Source organism: Balaenoptera acutorostrata, chromosome 3 (genome assembly GCF_949987535.1).
Source record: "Balaenoptera acutorostrata chromosome 3, mBalAcu1.1, whole genome shotgun sequence".
NCBI classification, from domain to species: domain Eukaryota; kingdom Metazoa; phylum Chordata; class Mammalia; order Artiodactyla; family Balaenopteridae; genus Balaenoptera; species Balaenoptera acutorostrata.
This window is the reverse complement of record NC_080066.1, coordinates 93,680,834-93,694,122: the sequence shown is the minus strand read 5'-3', so window position 1 is coordinate 93,694,122 and position 13,289 is coordinate 93,680,834. Positions and strand designations below refer to the sequence as shown.

The 13,289-nt window shown below is 46.7% G+C and overlaps 1 protein-coding gene across 18 annotated transcripts in view; it reads right to left on the bottom strand.

Annotated features, from left to right (window-relative positions):
• Window positions 1-13,289, bottom strand: part of PPIP5K1 (diphosphoinositol pentakisphosphate kinase 1) — a 49,315-nt gene that overhangs the window by 30,255 nt on the left and 5,771 nt on the right. For 9 of the 18 annotated variants that reach the window (XM_057544090.1, XM_007195992.3, XM_057544094.1 and 6 more), the window contains exons 7-27: window positions 12,935-13,089; window positions 12,701-12,802; window positions 12,082-12,243; window positions 11,803-11,924; window positions 10,025-10,126; window positions 9,716-9,802; window positions 9,523-9,598; window positions 9,270-9,379; window positions 9,102-9,184; window positions 8,802-8,933; window positions 8,525-8,646; window positions 7,971-8,153; window positions 5,832-5,973; window positions 5,419-5,642; window positions 4,971-5,098; window positions 4,645-4,759; window positions 4,368-4,475; window positions 3,639-3,755; window positions 3,318-3,482; window positions 1,331-1,480; window positions 630-720 (exon numbers count right to left, since the gene is read on the bottom strand). In XM_057544090.1, the coding sequence (XP_057400073.1) occupies window positions 630-720; window positions 1,331-1,480; window positions 3,318-3,482; window positions 3,639-3,755; window positions 4,368-4,475; window positions 4,645-4,759; window positions 4,971-5,098; window positions 5,419-5,642; window positions 5,832-5,973; window positions 7,971-8,153; window positions 8,525-8,646; window positions 8,802-8,933; window positions 9,102-9,184; window positions 9,270-9,379; window positions 9,523-9,598; window positions 9,716-9,802; window positions 10,025-10,126; window positions 11,803-11,924; window positions 12,082-12,243; window positions 12,701-12,802; window positions 12,935-13,089 (2,676 nt within the window). Of the gene's footprint in view, window positions 1-629; window positions 721-1,330; window positions 1,481-3,317; window positions 3,483-3,638; window positions 3,756-4,367; window positions 4,476-4,644; window positions 4,760-4,970; window positions 5,099-5,418; window positions 5,643-5,831; window positions 5,974-7,970; window positions 8,154-8,524; window positions 8,647-8,801; window positions 8,934-9,101; window positions 9,185-9,269; window positions 9,380-9,522; window positions 9,599-9,715; window positions 9,803-10,024; window positions 10,127-11,802; window positions 11,925-12,081; window positions 12,285-12,700; window positions 12,803-12,934; window positions 13,090-13,289 lie in introns of those variants that run through there. The other 9 variants (XM_057544093.1, XM_057544098.1, XM_057544101.1 and 6 more) reach the window with 4 other exon arrangements.

Genomic DNA, 13,289 nt, shown 5'->3' with positions numbered 1-13,289 from the left:
GAATCAAAAAAATCAAGAGACATTCCCTCAAAGTCCTGAGAGAAGCCTCTGCCACTACACCAGTCTCAGATTTGTCCCTCAATTTTCAGGAAGGAAGGAAAAAGAATTACAGGATTAGGAGAGGATGAAGGGGAGGGCATGGAGGTAGCAGGGGCCAGAGCAAGGATGTAATAAACACAGGTCTCAAAGGAAGACATGGCACAAGTTCTCCAAATGAGGAAAATGACCGTTACTGGGGGAAGGGAGCGTCTCACAAGTGCCTCTATTTATAGCTTTGTCTCTGATAACTCTGAAGAGTCAGAGTCTCCATGGACCCTAAATGTCTGGGCTAGACTGAAGGGACAGATAAGGAGTAAGAGGGGAAGCCCGAAAAATGCCCTTCAGCCAGAGAAATGGGGGTTGTGTAGAAAACCAAAAGACAGACACCTTCCTGGAATGCAAACAATCATCTGGGATCAAAGTTCACACCTACATGTGGCTTCTCCCAATTCATCCTCCCTAGCCCCACCCAACAATTCCACTGACTAGATGACCCCAACTCCCATGACTAAGGTTCCCCACAATAAAACTCTAAAGAACAGACAGACACCCCTTCCCAACAACAGATGAGAGATGCTGGAAAACCATACCTAGGCCGCTCTGCTTCATCTCCGCTGGTGGCCGTGAAGATGAAAAGAGTCGGTAACCACCAGGCCTTGAGGATGAGGTCTCAGAAAGCACCTGGAGAAAAAGGACTCTATGTTAATTACCGTTTTGCCTCCTCAACTGAGAAGTCTAAAACCCAGGTCCTGAATCCCTGCCCCTACAAAACCAAGCAGTGTCAGGAAGTTTAAGGATTTTTATGAAGAAGAAGAATGCAAAGTCTAAGAGTATACTTTACAGAGGAAACTGTCCAGGGAATCCTTCTATACTAGAAAGCACTTCTATTTCCAAGATGCCTGTCCCTACAGCCCTCTAATCCCAAATCTGAGAAATCATTATTCAACCATTCTCAGTGCTTAGCAGGGCAGGGTACCTTAATCTTTTATATCCCTCCACAGAACTCAGAAAGCAAATCACAATAGCTCAGCCACAATAAGGAGTCTGGCTACGCTCTCTTCTTTCCATGGGACAGCTGTGGCTATGGCAGCCATACTCAGTTTCTTATCTGAACCAAAAGCCCTCCCCTCCACTCCTGGAGACATGAAATGGATTTCTGAAAAGCCCACAAGGGCTCAATCACACAACCCCCACCACACACACACACACACCCCTCAACAGTGTTCGGAGTCCCTAAGTCCCAAAAGGCAAAGACAGAGGCAATAAGGGAAGATGAAGTATGGAGGGACACCTGTGTGCAGGATGCCAGGTGAGTGGTGGACACAGCCCGGGGCTGTAGGCCGATGGCTGGGGAAGGCCGGGGGAGGTCCCCTGACCTCCGGCGGCGCCGTCCCCGCAAGGGGATCAGGTCCAGGTTCCCCGTGCACTGCATGTTCATGACCTGCAATCAGACCGGGTGGAAAGCCGGTCACGGCTCCTTACACCCACATGTTCCCAAAAGCCCTGGGCCCATTGGGCAGAGGCAGTTGTAAGGCTGGAGAGGATGATTGCCTAGGGTACAGCTGCTCTGAAGGTCACAGATTTTGTATTCTAAACCAGTCCAAAAATATAAGATGACAAGAGGAGAAGAAGGGATGGAAAGAAGGGTCGTAGTTGATAAGAATAAGACTACCAATGCCTGTACTTATAGAACACGGAGAGGAAATATTAATATTAAAAGGCTGTATGACCAAAGAGCAGAGAGAAGATTTTCTTGCAAAGCTGAGGAGCATATCTTGGGCAACCATCATCCTGGGTAGCCATGGTATAAGCAGCACTAGTAACTGAGAGGAAGAAATCTGATTACAACAGAAAGCTTCCTATAGGCCTGAAAGAAGTCAATTTCATCAAGTCTGAGAGATGATACACTGAGAGCTCTGCTTTGCCTGTCTCTTGACTGCTTAAATCAGAAGAAAAAAGGGGGTCCAACATAATAGTGCCAGAGACTGGCAGACGATGTGAATGGGGAAGACACTGGATGTGGAGGAGCAGTTTATTAATGGAAGATCATATGTCATTCTGTCCATTTGATCTAGTCACATGAGTCTGCAGTGTACTAATGTACTATGGATACTAAGTTAACTTACACCTCAAAGAAAAAATGATGCATACCCCACCTAAGGAAACTCTGAGTATTCATGACCTCAAGTCCATCTTAAAATAATCAGGAAGAAAAGGATGAGTCTAGAAGAGAGACTGCAGTTTGTCTTCTCAGCATTCTCCAAAATCTGAACCATAAACCTCTGGCTGAACCTATGTAAGCTAGTTATAGATTCTTCTGAGATATTTCAAAATGGAAAGACCGATTCCTTTAAGACAGAGAGCAGGCACCAAGCCAAGTGAACTCAAGACAGACTCATCTGTCAAAGCAGGACCCAAAACAGTCATGGTCCCTGAGACAGGGATAAATCATGCGGTCAAAAAGAGTGTCATTGGGCCAAAGAGGGAAAGGATCTCTCCAGGAAAAGACCAAAACTTTGGTTTTTACTCCAGGACACAATGTGAGATTTACAACAGTCCTTTCCTCTAGGCTAGAGAAATAGAACCAGGACTAGGAGAACCCAGGCCCAGACTGATAAACCTCATCAGAACAAAGGGGAGACAGATAGACCTCGAGACTTGATTCCCTTTCTGGGATGAGAGTACAGATAACCCTAAAGGGGTTAAATTAAAGTGCCATTTTTAGTAAAGTGATATTTACTACAATCTGAGCTTTAATATTTACCCAAGACAACAAAGAGATGGAGGGGGCCTGGCCTTCAATAGCGACTGTATTGTTATCATTGTTACTGTTTACTAAGCATCTATATGGTGAGTATTACTTATATTTTACAGATGAAAAATATTTAGGCTTGGAGAAGGTACCTGTCCAAGATCACACAGCATCTGATTATCAGACTGGGATTTTAGCCCAGAGTACATGCTTTTCTACTATATTTCCTTTTAAAGAACTGCCTTTTCAAATTCATCCAGAGGCCTCCTCCTCAATCTCATCTCTAAAAGTCCTTATCTCTCAGGCACCCCTCACTGGCATCTCTTTAACCTCAGAAGTAGCAACCAGCTTAGAGGAGCTTTCCTGGGAGACCAGCTGTGAAAGAGTGATTAAGTAAAACATATCCATCAGGGGCAGGAAGACTCTGTTTAAGGTCCTAAGAATTCCACTGAGGGCATTCAAAGATTCATGGATATTGTCCTATGAGCACTTCCACCACTTCTTTCTCCCAAGCCCCTCCCATTACCTCCATGGAGCCGGCTTTGCGGTTACGAATGAGGGGTGATCTCTTTGGGAGGCCAGGGCCCTCAGAGGGCTGGGGTGAGGTCTGCAATGCTCGGTCTGGCTCATCTGATGCCTTCCCCGGGCACAGGTCCTCCATGCTGCCTTGGTCTGTTTTCATCTCCTCATTCTACCCAACAACAGGCATAGATAGGAGAGGTGTTAATGGTCTCCAGCCTCCTAATCCAATTCTCCCCAACCCTTTTAACCTCCCTGTACTGTTTCCGAGTTTCCCATCACTTGGTTCCTAAATCCTCCAGTCCCAAATCCCAGCACTCTGACCCACCTCAGAAGAGGCTGGACGGAATCCACAGCCAGTTGGGGCACTGCCTTCTTCCTCGACACCTTTCACTCCAGGGCTGAAGTGCAGCTCCACATGGAACCGCTCCTCTGATAAGGGATCCTTTAGGGCATCACCAGATGAAAGGGCAGTTGGAGAAGCTGGACATGGTGGTGGAAGACCAGGCAGGGACAACAGAGAGGAACTCAAGAGGACACATCCTCCCAGGGCTGAGGTTTCAGTGTCTTACACCCCTCTACAGTAATAGCTCCCTTTAACTACAGTCTAGTGTTACAGGATCCTCATACTCTCAACCTCCACAGGACTTGCCAACTTCCAGTTCTACAACTGCCCCCCTCCCTATCCATCTCCCACAGGAATTCAGCTTTGCTACAGTGCATACAGCAGCACATTTAAAGATATCTTTGTGGAGCCAGATGAAGAAGGTATATGTGTAACAATGTTTGAGAGAAAAAGACTCATTGTAACATTGTTCAAATTCCATACCCTCCCTAATGCCAGAGCTATGTTCTATGGTATCTCTCTGGCTCAACACCAACCCAAAACATGCTTTCTGTTCCAGGAGGAACCTCCTGGATGTTCTCTATCATGCTGCACCTAGGTACCACACCTAACTGGATTCTACAGATTCTAAGCATAAAAAAGTTTTTCCCTAAAAGGGGATGGAGAAGAAAGGAGGGGCCCTCTCCTCACCTCCCCCTGTTAGCTCCTCACCCGTGTGTTGTCTTCATAAAGCATGATGACAATCTGGGTCATGTAGTTGAGCTCTGAGATGGCACTAAGATAAGCCAAAGCTCGCTGCCATTGTGCATCCTTGGTCTCCTACCGAACACAAGAAGAGGTAAGCTAATGCCCAAAGACGAGGGAGTCAGGGAATGGGTAGGGAGACGAGGAGAACAGAGGAAGCTTGCGGTAAAAAAGAAGCATGAGGAGGAGAGTAAAAGAACGCTGGGAAAAGACGTTCATAGGCTGAAGGAAAAAGGATCCTTACATCAAGAAGTCCCCCATAACGGAAGACACTGAGTAGGGAGTGGACATGGCTTTCACTGGTGAAGTAGAGACGTGTTCGAACATGGCGGCCTGGGGAGAGCACTCCTCGGGAGTACCTGAGACAGCAGCTAAGTCACTCACACTGTCAGCCAGTCCTCTTCTCGGCCCTCCACAAACTCCCTCCTCCCGCCTCAAAGACTTCCCTCTCTTTTCCATCCCAGGACCGCTTCCGTTCTCGGTTCCCCAAGCTGTCCCAGCCTGGGCTCCCCCAAGAGCTCCCTGACATGCCCCTCCCTCCATCCAGCGCCCCGCCCAGCCCTCCCTCACAGGGGGTGCAGCTTGTTGACAGACTCATCCTCGTGGGTTCTCTGCAGGTCAAGTAGTATCTTCCGCAGCAGCGCAAGACAGAAGCCCACGGCAATTTCCAGTTTCTCCTCCCGACTGATCCCGTACTCCTAGGGGCCACAGGCCAGGAATAAGCACCTCAATGAATCTTGTTTTCCTCTTGCCTCATACTCCCAGGTCCAAGATCATGCCTGTCTTCACCTCAGGTCTAGGGCTTCTTCCAAAATCACCACATTCCCCCTCTCCAGGTTTTTCCTCAGTTAGCCTCTTGGGCTTCCTCAGAGCCAGGATTGTAGCTCTAATTGTAACAACTAATTCCTTCTCTAAGTTTCCTTCCCCTGGTTCCCACACCGCCCCTCCTTCCTGCCTTTTCTCTCCTTCCTTCCGCAGTGCCCCTAGCCCCAGGCTCCATCCCTTATGTGAGACACACCTGGGGAATGACCACATCAGCCAGTGCCTTAGAGAGACGGAGCAACTCTGCTGTGCCTTGAAGTCCCAGACTCCCATTGTGCTGCACATCATACTTGACACAGTCATAGATGTCAGGGATCTTACTGATATCATAGCGCCCACTCTTCTGTCGAAAGTCACGCTCCAGCTTGCTCCAACGCTGTAGCATTAGCTCTAGTGTCTCGCTGTGGTAAAGCTGCAGGTCTGGAAGGAAGACAGACAGTCAGACAGAGCCAAAGGCTTCACCTCTAACAAAAGACCCTAGCAAATCTGAAGCAGAACCAGAGAGATGAGGATGACGTGTCTCAGACACTTAGGAGAGGACACAGGATTGCCTGAGGAACCCATCCGTACCCAAAATCTTGAAAGGAAGATAGTAGTATTCAAACCCACCTACAGACTTGGGGTCCTGCATCCGTTCCTGGATCTGGTGAGTGAGGTTTTCAATCAGGGCAAATACCTGATCACAGACCTTCACAGGATTCTGGATTATAGCCATGGAGTTGAGTAGGGAAGTGCTTCCAGTGGGAGCCAGCTGTGGAGAATAGAAAGATGAAAAGCAAGACAGGTTCAGTGCCAGTTGCCTAGATTGCTGTGAGCTTATTACAGAGAGACTGCCTGGAAAATAAGCTCTGTCTGTTGGCTCACCCAACAAGCATTCTTAGGCTACTGGGAACACTAGCAGTTCAGATGAGGGGACTGCTCTAGCACACAGTCATCTAAGAATGGGTCATCTTAAAAGTCTTGGAGTCAGAGGAAATAAAATAGATCTAGGTTCTTTTCTTGGGGGTTCTAAAATAAGCACGGAAAATGCTGAGGAATACAGATTAAACCAAAATCCCCACAGAATGTTTTCATGAGTGGGCGATAGACATAACTATCTTACTCCTCTAAACAAGATGCTAGCTTGAATCTAGAGTAGAGGTGCTGTCTCAGAACTAAGTTCCAACTCAAGCATTTAGGATGGTCACAGTCAATGAAGAATGGGGAGGGGGAAAGGAGATTGCAGGTTGAATGTACTCATTCTACCTCGGTCCTCACAAGTTCCATTCTTGCTGGCAAAAGGAAGCAAGGAAAAAGGAAAGATACCTTAGCTTTTTTGGATTTGACATTGAGCAATGGATTGGAAAATAAGGCAGCAAGGTCCTGCCCCTTTATCAAGGCCTGCTCAGAGAAGAACACAGAAAATGCCATTCTCTAGTCAATGTGCTCAGCTACTTTGCTTATTTAAGAATCTATCAAAAATGGTTACACAGCAGTTATGAAATGACGAGCTGTGAGTAGGAGGATGGTAGAAAATCACGGTCTGGCACATGATCCCCAGTCAATCATGGCATGGATACATAGGAAAAAGGAAAAAGGATGGCTTGGGTAGTGGCATCCACTGTGATTAATACTGTGAGGCAGTATATTGTAGTGGCTAACAGCCTGGGCTCTCTAGTTAGATTCCTTGGGTGACCTTGGAAAGGCTGCTTAAATTCTTCTGAGCCTAGGCTTCCTCATCTGTAAAGGGGGGGGAAAAGTAGTACCGGTCCACAGTTCTTACAGTGGATTAAAGATGGCCATTAATTCTTTGTCACATTCCCCTTCCCTTGAATCTGGGTTGGCCCGGTGACTGCTTAACCAACAAAAAATAACAAGGTTATACTGTGCTAATTCTGGGCCTACACTTTAAAAAAGCTTGAAAGTTTCTGCTATGGGGGAGTCCTAAGCTACTATTTAAGAAATCCGTCTGGGGAATTCCCTGATGGTCCAGTGGTTAGGACTTCATGCTTCCACTGCCGGGGGCATGGCTTTGATCCCTGGTCTGCTGGAAAAACCACATGGGAAAAACACATGGAGAGGAGAGGCTCTGAGACTACAGGGACAGGGACATCACGAGGAGGGAGAGAGCCCAGCCATCCTAGCATCCCAGTTGAGCCTCCAGATGGTTCCAGCCCCAACATCTGGACAGCAGCTGGGCAATTTTAGGGAAGACTAGTTGAGCCTAGAGCTGTAAGGTGATAAAATGGTTTTTGTCTTAAGTTACTGAGTTTTGGGGTAGTTTTTTATACAGCAACAGATAAACTGAAACATCCTATCATTCAAAATCCTTGGGATCAGCAGTGTTTTGGAATTGAGAATTCTTGGGACTTTAAGAAGTTAATACGGTGCATATGCCACATGTTAGATAATACCTCCAGCCGGGCCTAGGACATAACCAAACACTTTTCTATTTCTGTAGCAAAATGTATAACTATTTATACTGGATGGGATAAATGGGGATTAGAAAGAGTCTTACCATGTTGGGTTTTGCTGTCAAACGAATCTTGGTGGCAAAGTTATAAAAATCTTTTTCATTTCCAAAACTGTGGATGACAGATTGTGGACCCATACTTATCTCAAAGGGTAAGGATTAAATGATACAATACATGGGAGAGCACATAAAACAGTGCCTGGCACATAGTAAGTACCATTACTCATCACTATTATTTAGAATTCTAGGATTTGGGGATTGGGTTGTGTTGGGCACAAAGTCTAGGAGAGCCTGACCTGATCATAATCCTCAGGGCCAAAGGGTGCATCCTGCTGCAAAATGTGGTGCAGCCGAGCCTTCACCCGGTGTTGGCAGCTGCTCAGGGAATCGCCATCACTGTCCAAGAGCCCGTTCATGTTGGCACTCTTCACCATTTGTACCAAAATGGGTGTCAGCTCCCCTTCTAGAGCTAGAAGGCCCTGGAGGGGAAGCACAAAATCTATTAGTTTTCCTTCCAGTCTAGTTCCCCTAGGCCTCGATGGTCCCAGAGATCCAATGAGAGCTGGCTTGGGAGTTGGGGTATAGGTCAAGGGGCCCACCCCACTAATTATTCTCAGTAGTATAGAATGCAGTCAGTACATACAGCTGATCCACTTTGCTGTACAGTAGAAACTAACACAACATTGTAAAGCAACTATACCCCAGTTAAAAAAAAAAAAGAATGCAGTCAGACACAAGCAGAAACTTCTCTGAGTTGGCACACAAACACTCTGAAATTTCCAACTAGTTCTCCAAACTCTGCTTCTCTACCTAATGGAAGCTGGGACTGTGGGAGAACTGTAGTGTGCACCTTAGCAAAGGCTGCAGCAGTCATCTGGACACGGCCCTCATCAGAGGCATAAATCTTGAGATCATGGCGGAAGGTGCTATGGAGGCGAAGCAGCCCACACCCGGGGAAGCCAGCATAGTCACCTGGGGGCAAAGGGGAAGACCAGGAATGGACAGTTATAAATACCCACGAATGCTCATTTCCCCTTTAACTTCCCTATTGTCTCTGTCCCTTGTTTCCCCAACTTATTCTCTAATCATCTTATCTCAGCTCTGCTAGGTATTTACAAAACACTCACCCTGTCCTCCAGGGTACATGCAGCGGAAAGCTCGCCCCAGCTCCTCAGCCTGAACACGGCCAGCAGGGGTCAGTTCTCCACCCCACTTCAGTACCAGCAATAGGGATGGGGCCAGAGCCTCCCCCTGTGGATCTGCGGGAATAAGGGGCAGTGAACAGGTCTAGATCTAAGGAAAATAGTGGGGACATCTAAATGTTAGGTCTTCTGAGGAGCCCGGAAAGGTAATTTGGGATAGAGGTCATCTAAGGGTTCAAGAATAAAAGATGTGAGTGGTAATGGGAAGGGGGTATTACATCTTACCTTGCCCCTCATTAGAAGCTTTTACTCCATGAGGGTAGTAAGTTAACTGCACCTTCCGGTTGATGCCTGAGAAATGACCATACCTGCAGGATAAACTCACAGTTTACTTTCTACCCCAGCACCCAATTCTCACTGCTAGTGGCCCCCCTTTCCTATTCCCTTTCTCACATCTCCAGCACAGATTTCAGCTGCTCCAGTTTCCCAGTCTTCTCCTCAATCTCACCACCTGGTTCTTTTTCCAGTTCAGCCAATAGCAGCCTTGTGATGTCCAGCACCTCCTGGAGGAAACAACAGGGTATCCGTGCAGGAGGCCAAGTCCTGGCTGGTTAGGCTTTCATCCTGGTCTCTCACTGAGGCCCCCAATCCCATACCCTCTATCTTTCCGTAGCACTGCTCCTCCCAGCCAGATTCATCACCTTACCTGTAGCTGCTCGGGCCGCTTCAGTTTTAATTTCCCTGTCTTGTAGCCACCATGTTTTTCAAATAGACTAAAAAACCTGAAGAAATAAGGAGAAGCTTCAGTATGGGCTGAGACAGACAAGAGCCTCTGGGAAGTACCCCTCCCCATTTCCCTCACAAAAACCTATTTGTCTAGATTAGGATACTCTGCCCACCTTGGGTGTGTCACTTCCATCTTCATCTTCTGCTTGGGGGTACGATCCCCATGACGGATAATTGCAATGACGCAACGAAGTTCCATCCTAAGATAGGGAATGCTGTTAGAGCCTCTCCCCAATCCCACCCCACACCGCCTCCCATTTCATCCTACCCGACGGGTCAAAGAACAGAGGAAAAACTATCTGAGATTAGGAATAAAGGCAGGCTCCACCAGTCAGATGGCACAGGGTCAGGAAGTAACCACTGGTCTGACACAGATGCCTTAAGTAGGTTACTCCAGATTTTTAACTTTTACTTTTGCTCACATAGTGCCAGATGTGGTAGGGACAATGGGAATGTCCTCAGCCTCTGTGGGGATGGACCATGGGATCTGGAATTGCGGGGCAAGCTCCCGCATTATGGTGTTCCTAGAAGGAGAAATGCAAAGAAGCCATTTGAAAATGAATGAACCAGAACTACATATATGAATGAAGCTCACAAAAACTAACAAGTAGTTGAAAAATACATTAATATAAAATCTAAAAACATGCAAAAACCACCCCATATATGTAAAAAAAAAATATGAATATATAAATGGGAATGACCAAATAAAGGACTGGTTACCTCTGGGGGGGTGGGAGGGAAGGGGATATAATTAGTAAGGGGTATGTAGGGGCTTTAACTATATTCTTTTTTTTTTTTTTTAATTTATTTTATTTTTGGCTGTGTTGGGTCTTCGTTGTTTCACGCGGGCTTTCTCTAGCTGCGGCGAGTGGGGGCTACTCTTCCTTGCAGTATGTGGGTTTTCATTACAGTGGCTTCTCTTGTTGCAGAGCATGGGCTCTAGGCACTGAGGCTTCAGTAGTTGTGGCTCGTGGGCTCTAGAGCGCAGACTCAGTAGTTGTGGTGCACGGGTTTAGTTGCTCCGTGCCATGTGGGATCTTCCAGACCAGGGATCAAACCCATGTCCCCTGCATTGGCAGGCGGATTCTTAACCACTGCGCCACCAGGGAAGCCCTATGTTCTTTTTTTTTTTTTGGCTGCGCTGTATGGCTTGTAGGATCTTAGTTCCCCGACCAAGGATTGAACCCGTGCCCCCTGCAGGGGAAGCTCGGAGTCCCAACCACTGGACCGCCAGGGCATTCCCACCTTTTTCACTTTTAAACCATTTTTACGATATTTAAAATACAGGCATACCTCGGAGATATTGTGAGTTCAGTTCCAGACCACTACAATAATGTGAATAGCGCAATACAGTGAGTCACATGAGTTTTTTAGTTTCACAGTGCATATGAAAGTTATGTTTCCAGTATATTGTAGTATATTAAGTGTGCAATAGCATTAGGTCTAAAAAAATGTACATATCTTAATTAAAAAATACTTTATTGCTAAAAAATGCTAACCATAGGGATTCCCTGGTGGCACAGTGGTTAAGAATCTGCCTGCCAATGCAGGGGACATGGGTTCGATCCCTGGCCTGGGAAGATCCCACATGTTGTGGAGCAACTAAGCCCATGCGCCACAACTATTGAGCCTGTGCTCTAGAGCCTGAGAGCCACAACGACTGAGCCTGCGTGCCACAGCTACTGAATCCCACGCGCCTAGAGACCGTGCTCTGAAGCAAGAGAAGCCACCACAGTGAGAAGCCTGTACACCACAACGAAGAGTAGCCCCTGCTCGCCGCAACTAGAGAAAGCCTGCGCACAGCAATGAAGACCCAACACACCCAAAAATAAAAAATAAATAAATAAATTTACTAAATAAATGCTAACCATCATCTGAGCCTTCAGCAAGTTGTAATCTTTTTGCAATAGTAACATCAAAGATCACTGATCACAGATCACTATGACAAATATGATAGTGAAAAAGTTTGAAATATTGTGAGAATTACCAAAATGTCACACAGAGACACGAAGTAAGCAAATGCTGTTGGAAAAATGGCGCCAACAGACTTGCTCGACACAAGGTTGCCACAAACCTTCAATATGTAAAAAAACGCGGTATCTGCGAAGCTCAATAAAACAAGGCATGCCTATAAAGTAAAAACTTTCCAATTCTCTTCTTTAAGCCCATTCTCCCCAGCTCAGACCACTGTGTCCCTTACCCCAGAATCTTGGCACAGTCATCGTAGTATTTCATCGAATTCTTGACGAAACTGAAGCCATTGACATCACACACAAAGGAATGACCATTGGCACGAAGGAGGTCAAAACCACAGACTGTTTGCTGCAGGGGATAAAAGCAAGATGAGAACAAGAGAGCCACTCTTCCTTCTCAGCACCCCCCTCATTCCACAGCCCCTCTCCTGCATCCCTCCCTCCACCATGCCCCCCACCCACCCCGCACACACACCCTCCCCTTCGCCAAGGGGGGCTTCCTCCACCTTAAAAGCTACGCAGACTTTCCTGGCCACCAGCTTTTCCATGGCAGTCAGCATGACTGGATATCGAATTTCTTTCCCCTCACTGTCTCTTTCGACCTTCCCATCCAAAGCTGGAGATTTTCTGGCTTCAGCATGGGCATAGTCTGGTCCCACTGTATACACCTGCAGGTACATAGCATCACTGAGTATGCCCACAGCTCACCCTGCATATGAGAAGACAATATGAGCACTATGTCTGTAGACTAGTTTCACAGTAAACAAAAACAAAAGCAAAACAAACAAATCCCCGAGTTTTATGAACAAGGAGACTGATATTTTTCTTACTGAGCTCTAGTATCATTATGAAGGTTTCTCCACAGGACTCCAAAACTATTGCCTAGTCCTTACTAAGGAATAACTTACCAACAGTATTCCATTTTCCATGTCACTCTTGCCCTTGCTCTGATAGTGACAATGTAAATACCTACTTCCCCCACTTCTTACCTTCACCTGCATATGAAAGCCAATCACATTCATACTTTATTTTCTACGACCACTTCCATACACTTCCACTTGCTTCCCAAGCACCCCACCCCACCCAGACATTTATAACCTCTTAAATCCCTGTATCCACCATAACCTTGACATCTGTGCCATCTGTTGGCATAAACTCCTCATAGATGTATGACCCTGTCTTACGGACGCTGCTCTCAGGAGAGTAAACGCTGCTCCGGCTGCCAATCTTCAGGAGAAAAAGGAAGGAAAAAAAAAGTTGCCTCTAACTTGTCCCCAAATCCTCCAGCTTCCCTCCCCACAACCTCATTCTCGCCCTTCTACTTCTCTGCCTCCCCAAATGCCCAGATGTGTCCCATACCTTACGGAAGAGGCGCTGGCTTCCTCCTCCAGCTGAGCTGGGGTAGTAGATGTAAACATTGTGGTCCTCTGCACTCACTGGCTTCTCCACAAAGGGCTTGGGAAAGACGGCACCATTTACCTCCACCTGGTCTTCACCCTCAATCAGGTTGCACTCTGAAAGGTAGGCGTGTGGTCATTCCTAGGGCCTAAGAATACTTCCAACTCCCACTTCTCTGAGTTGTAATCTCCATAACCCTCAAATTGCTATGACCATATCTTAATAATAGATATGGTAATTAATATCTATATAAGAGGTCCAAGGTTCTGTCCAAAGACCCATGGCTCTAGCTCTACCCATAATCCAGTAACCAAAG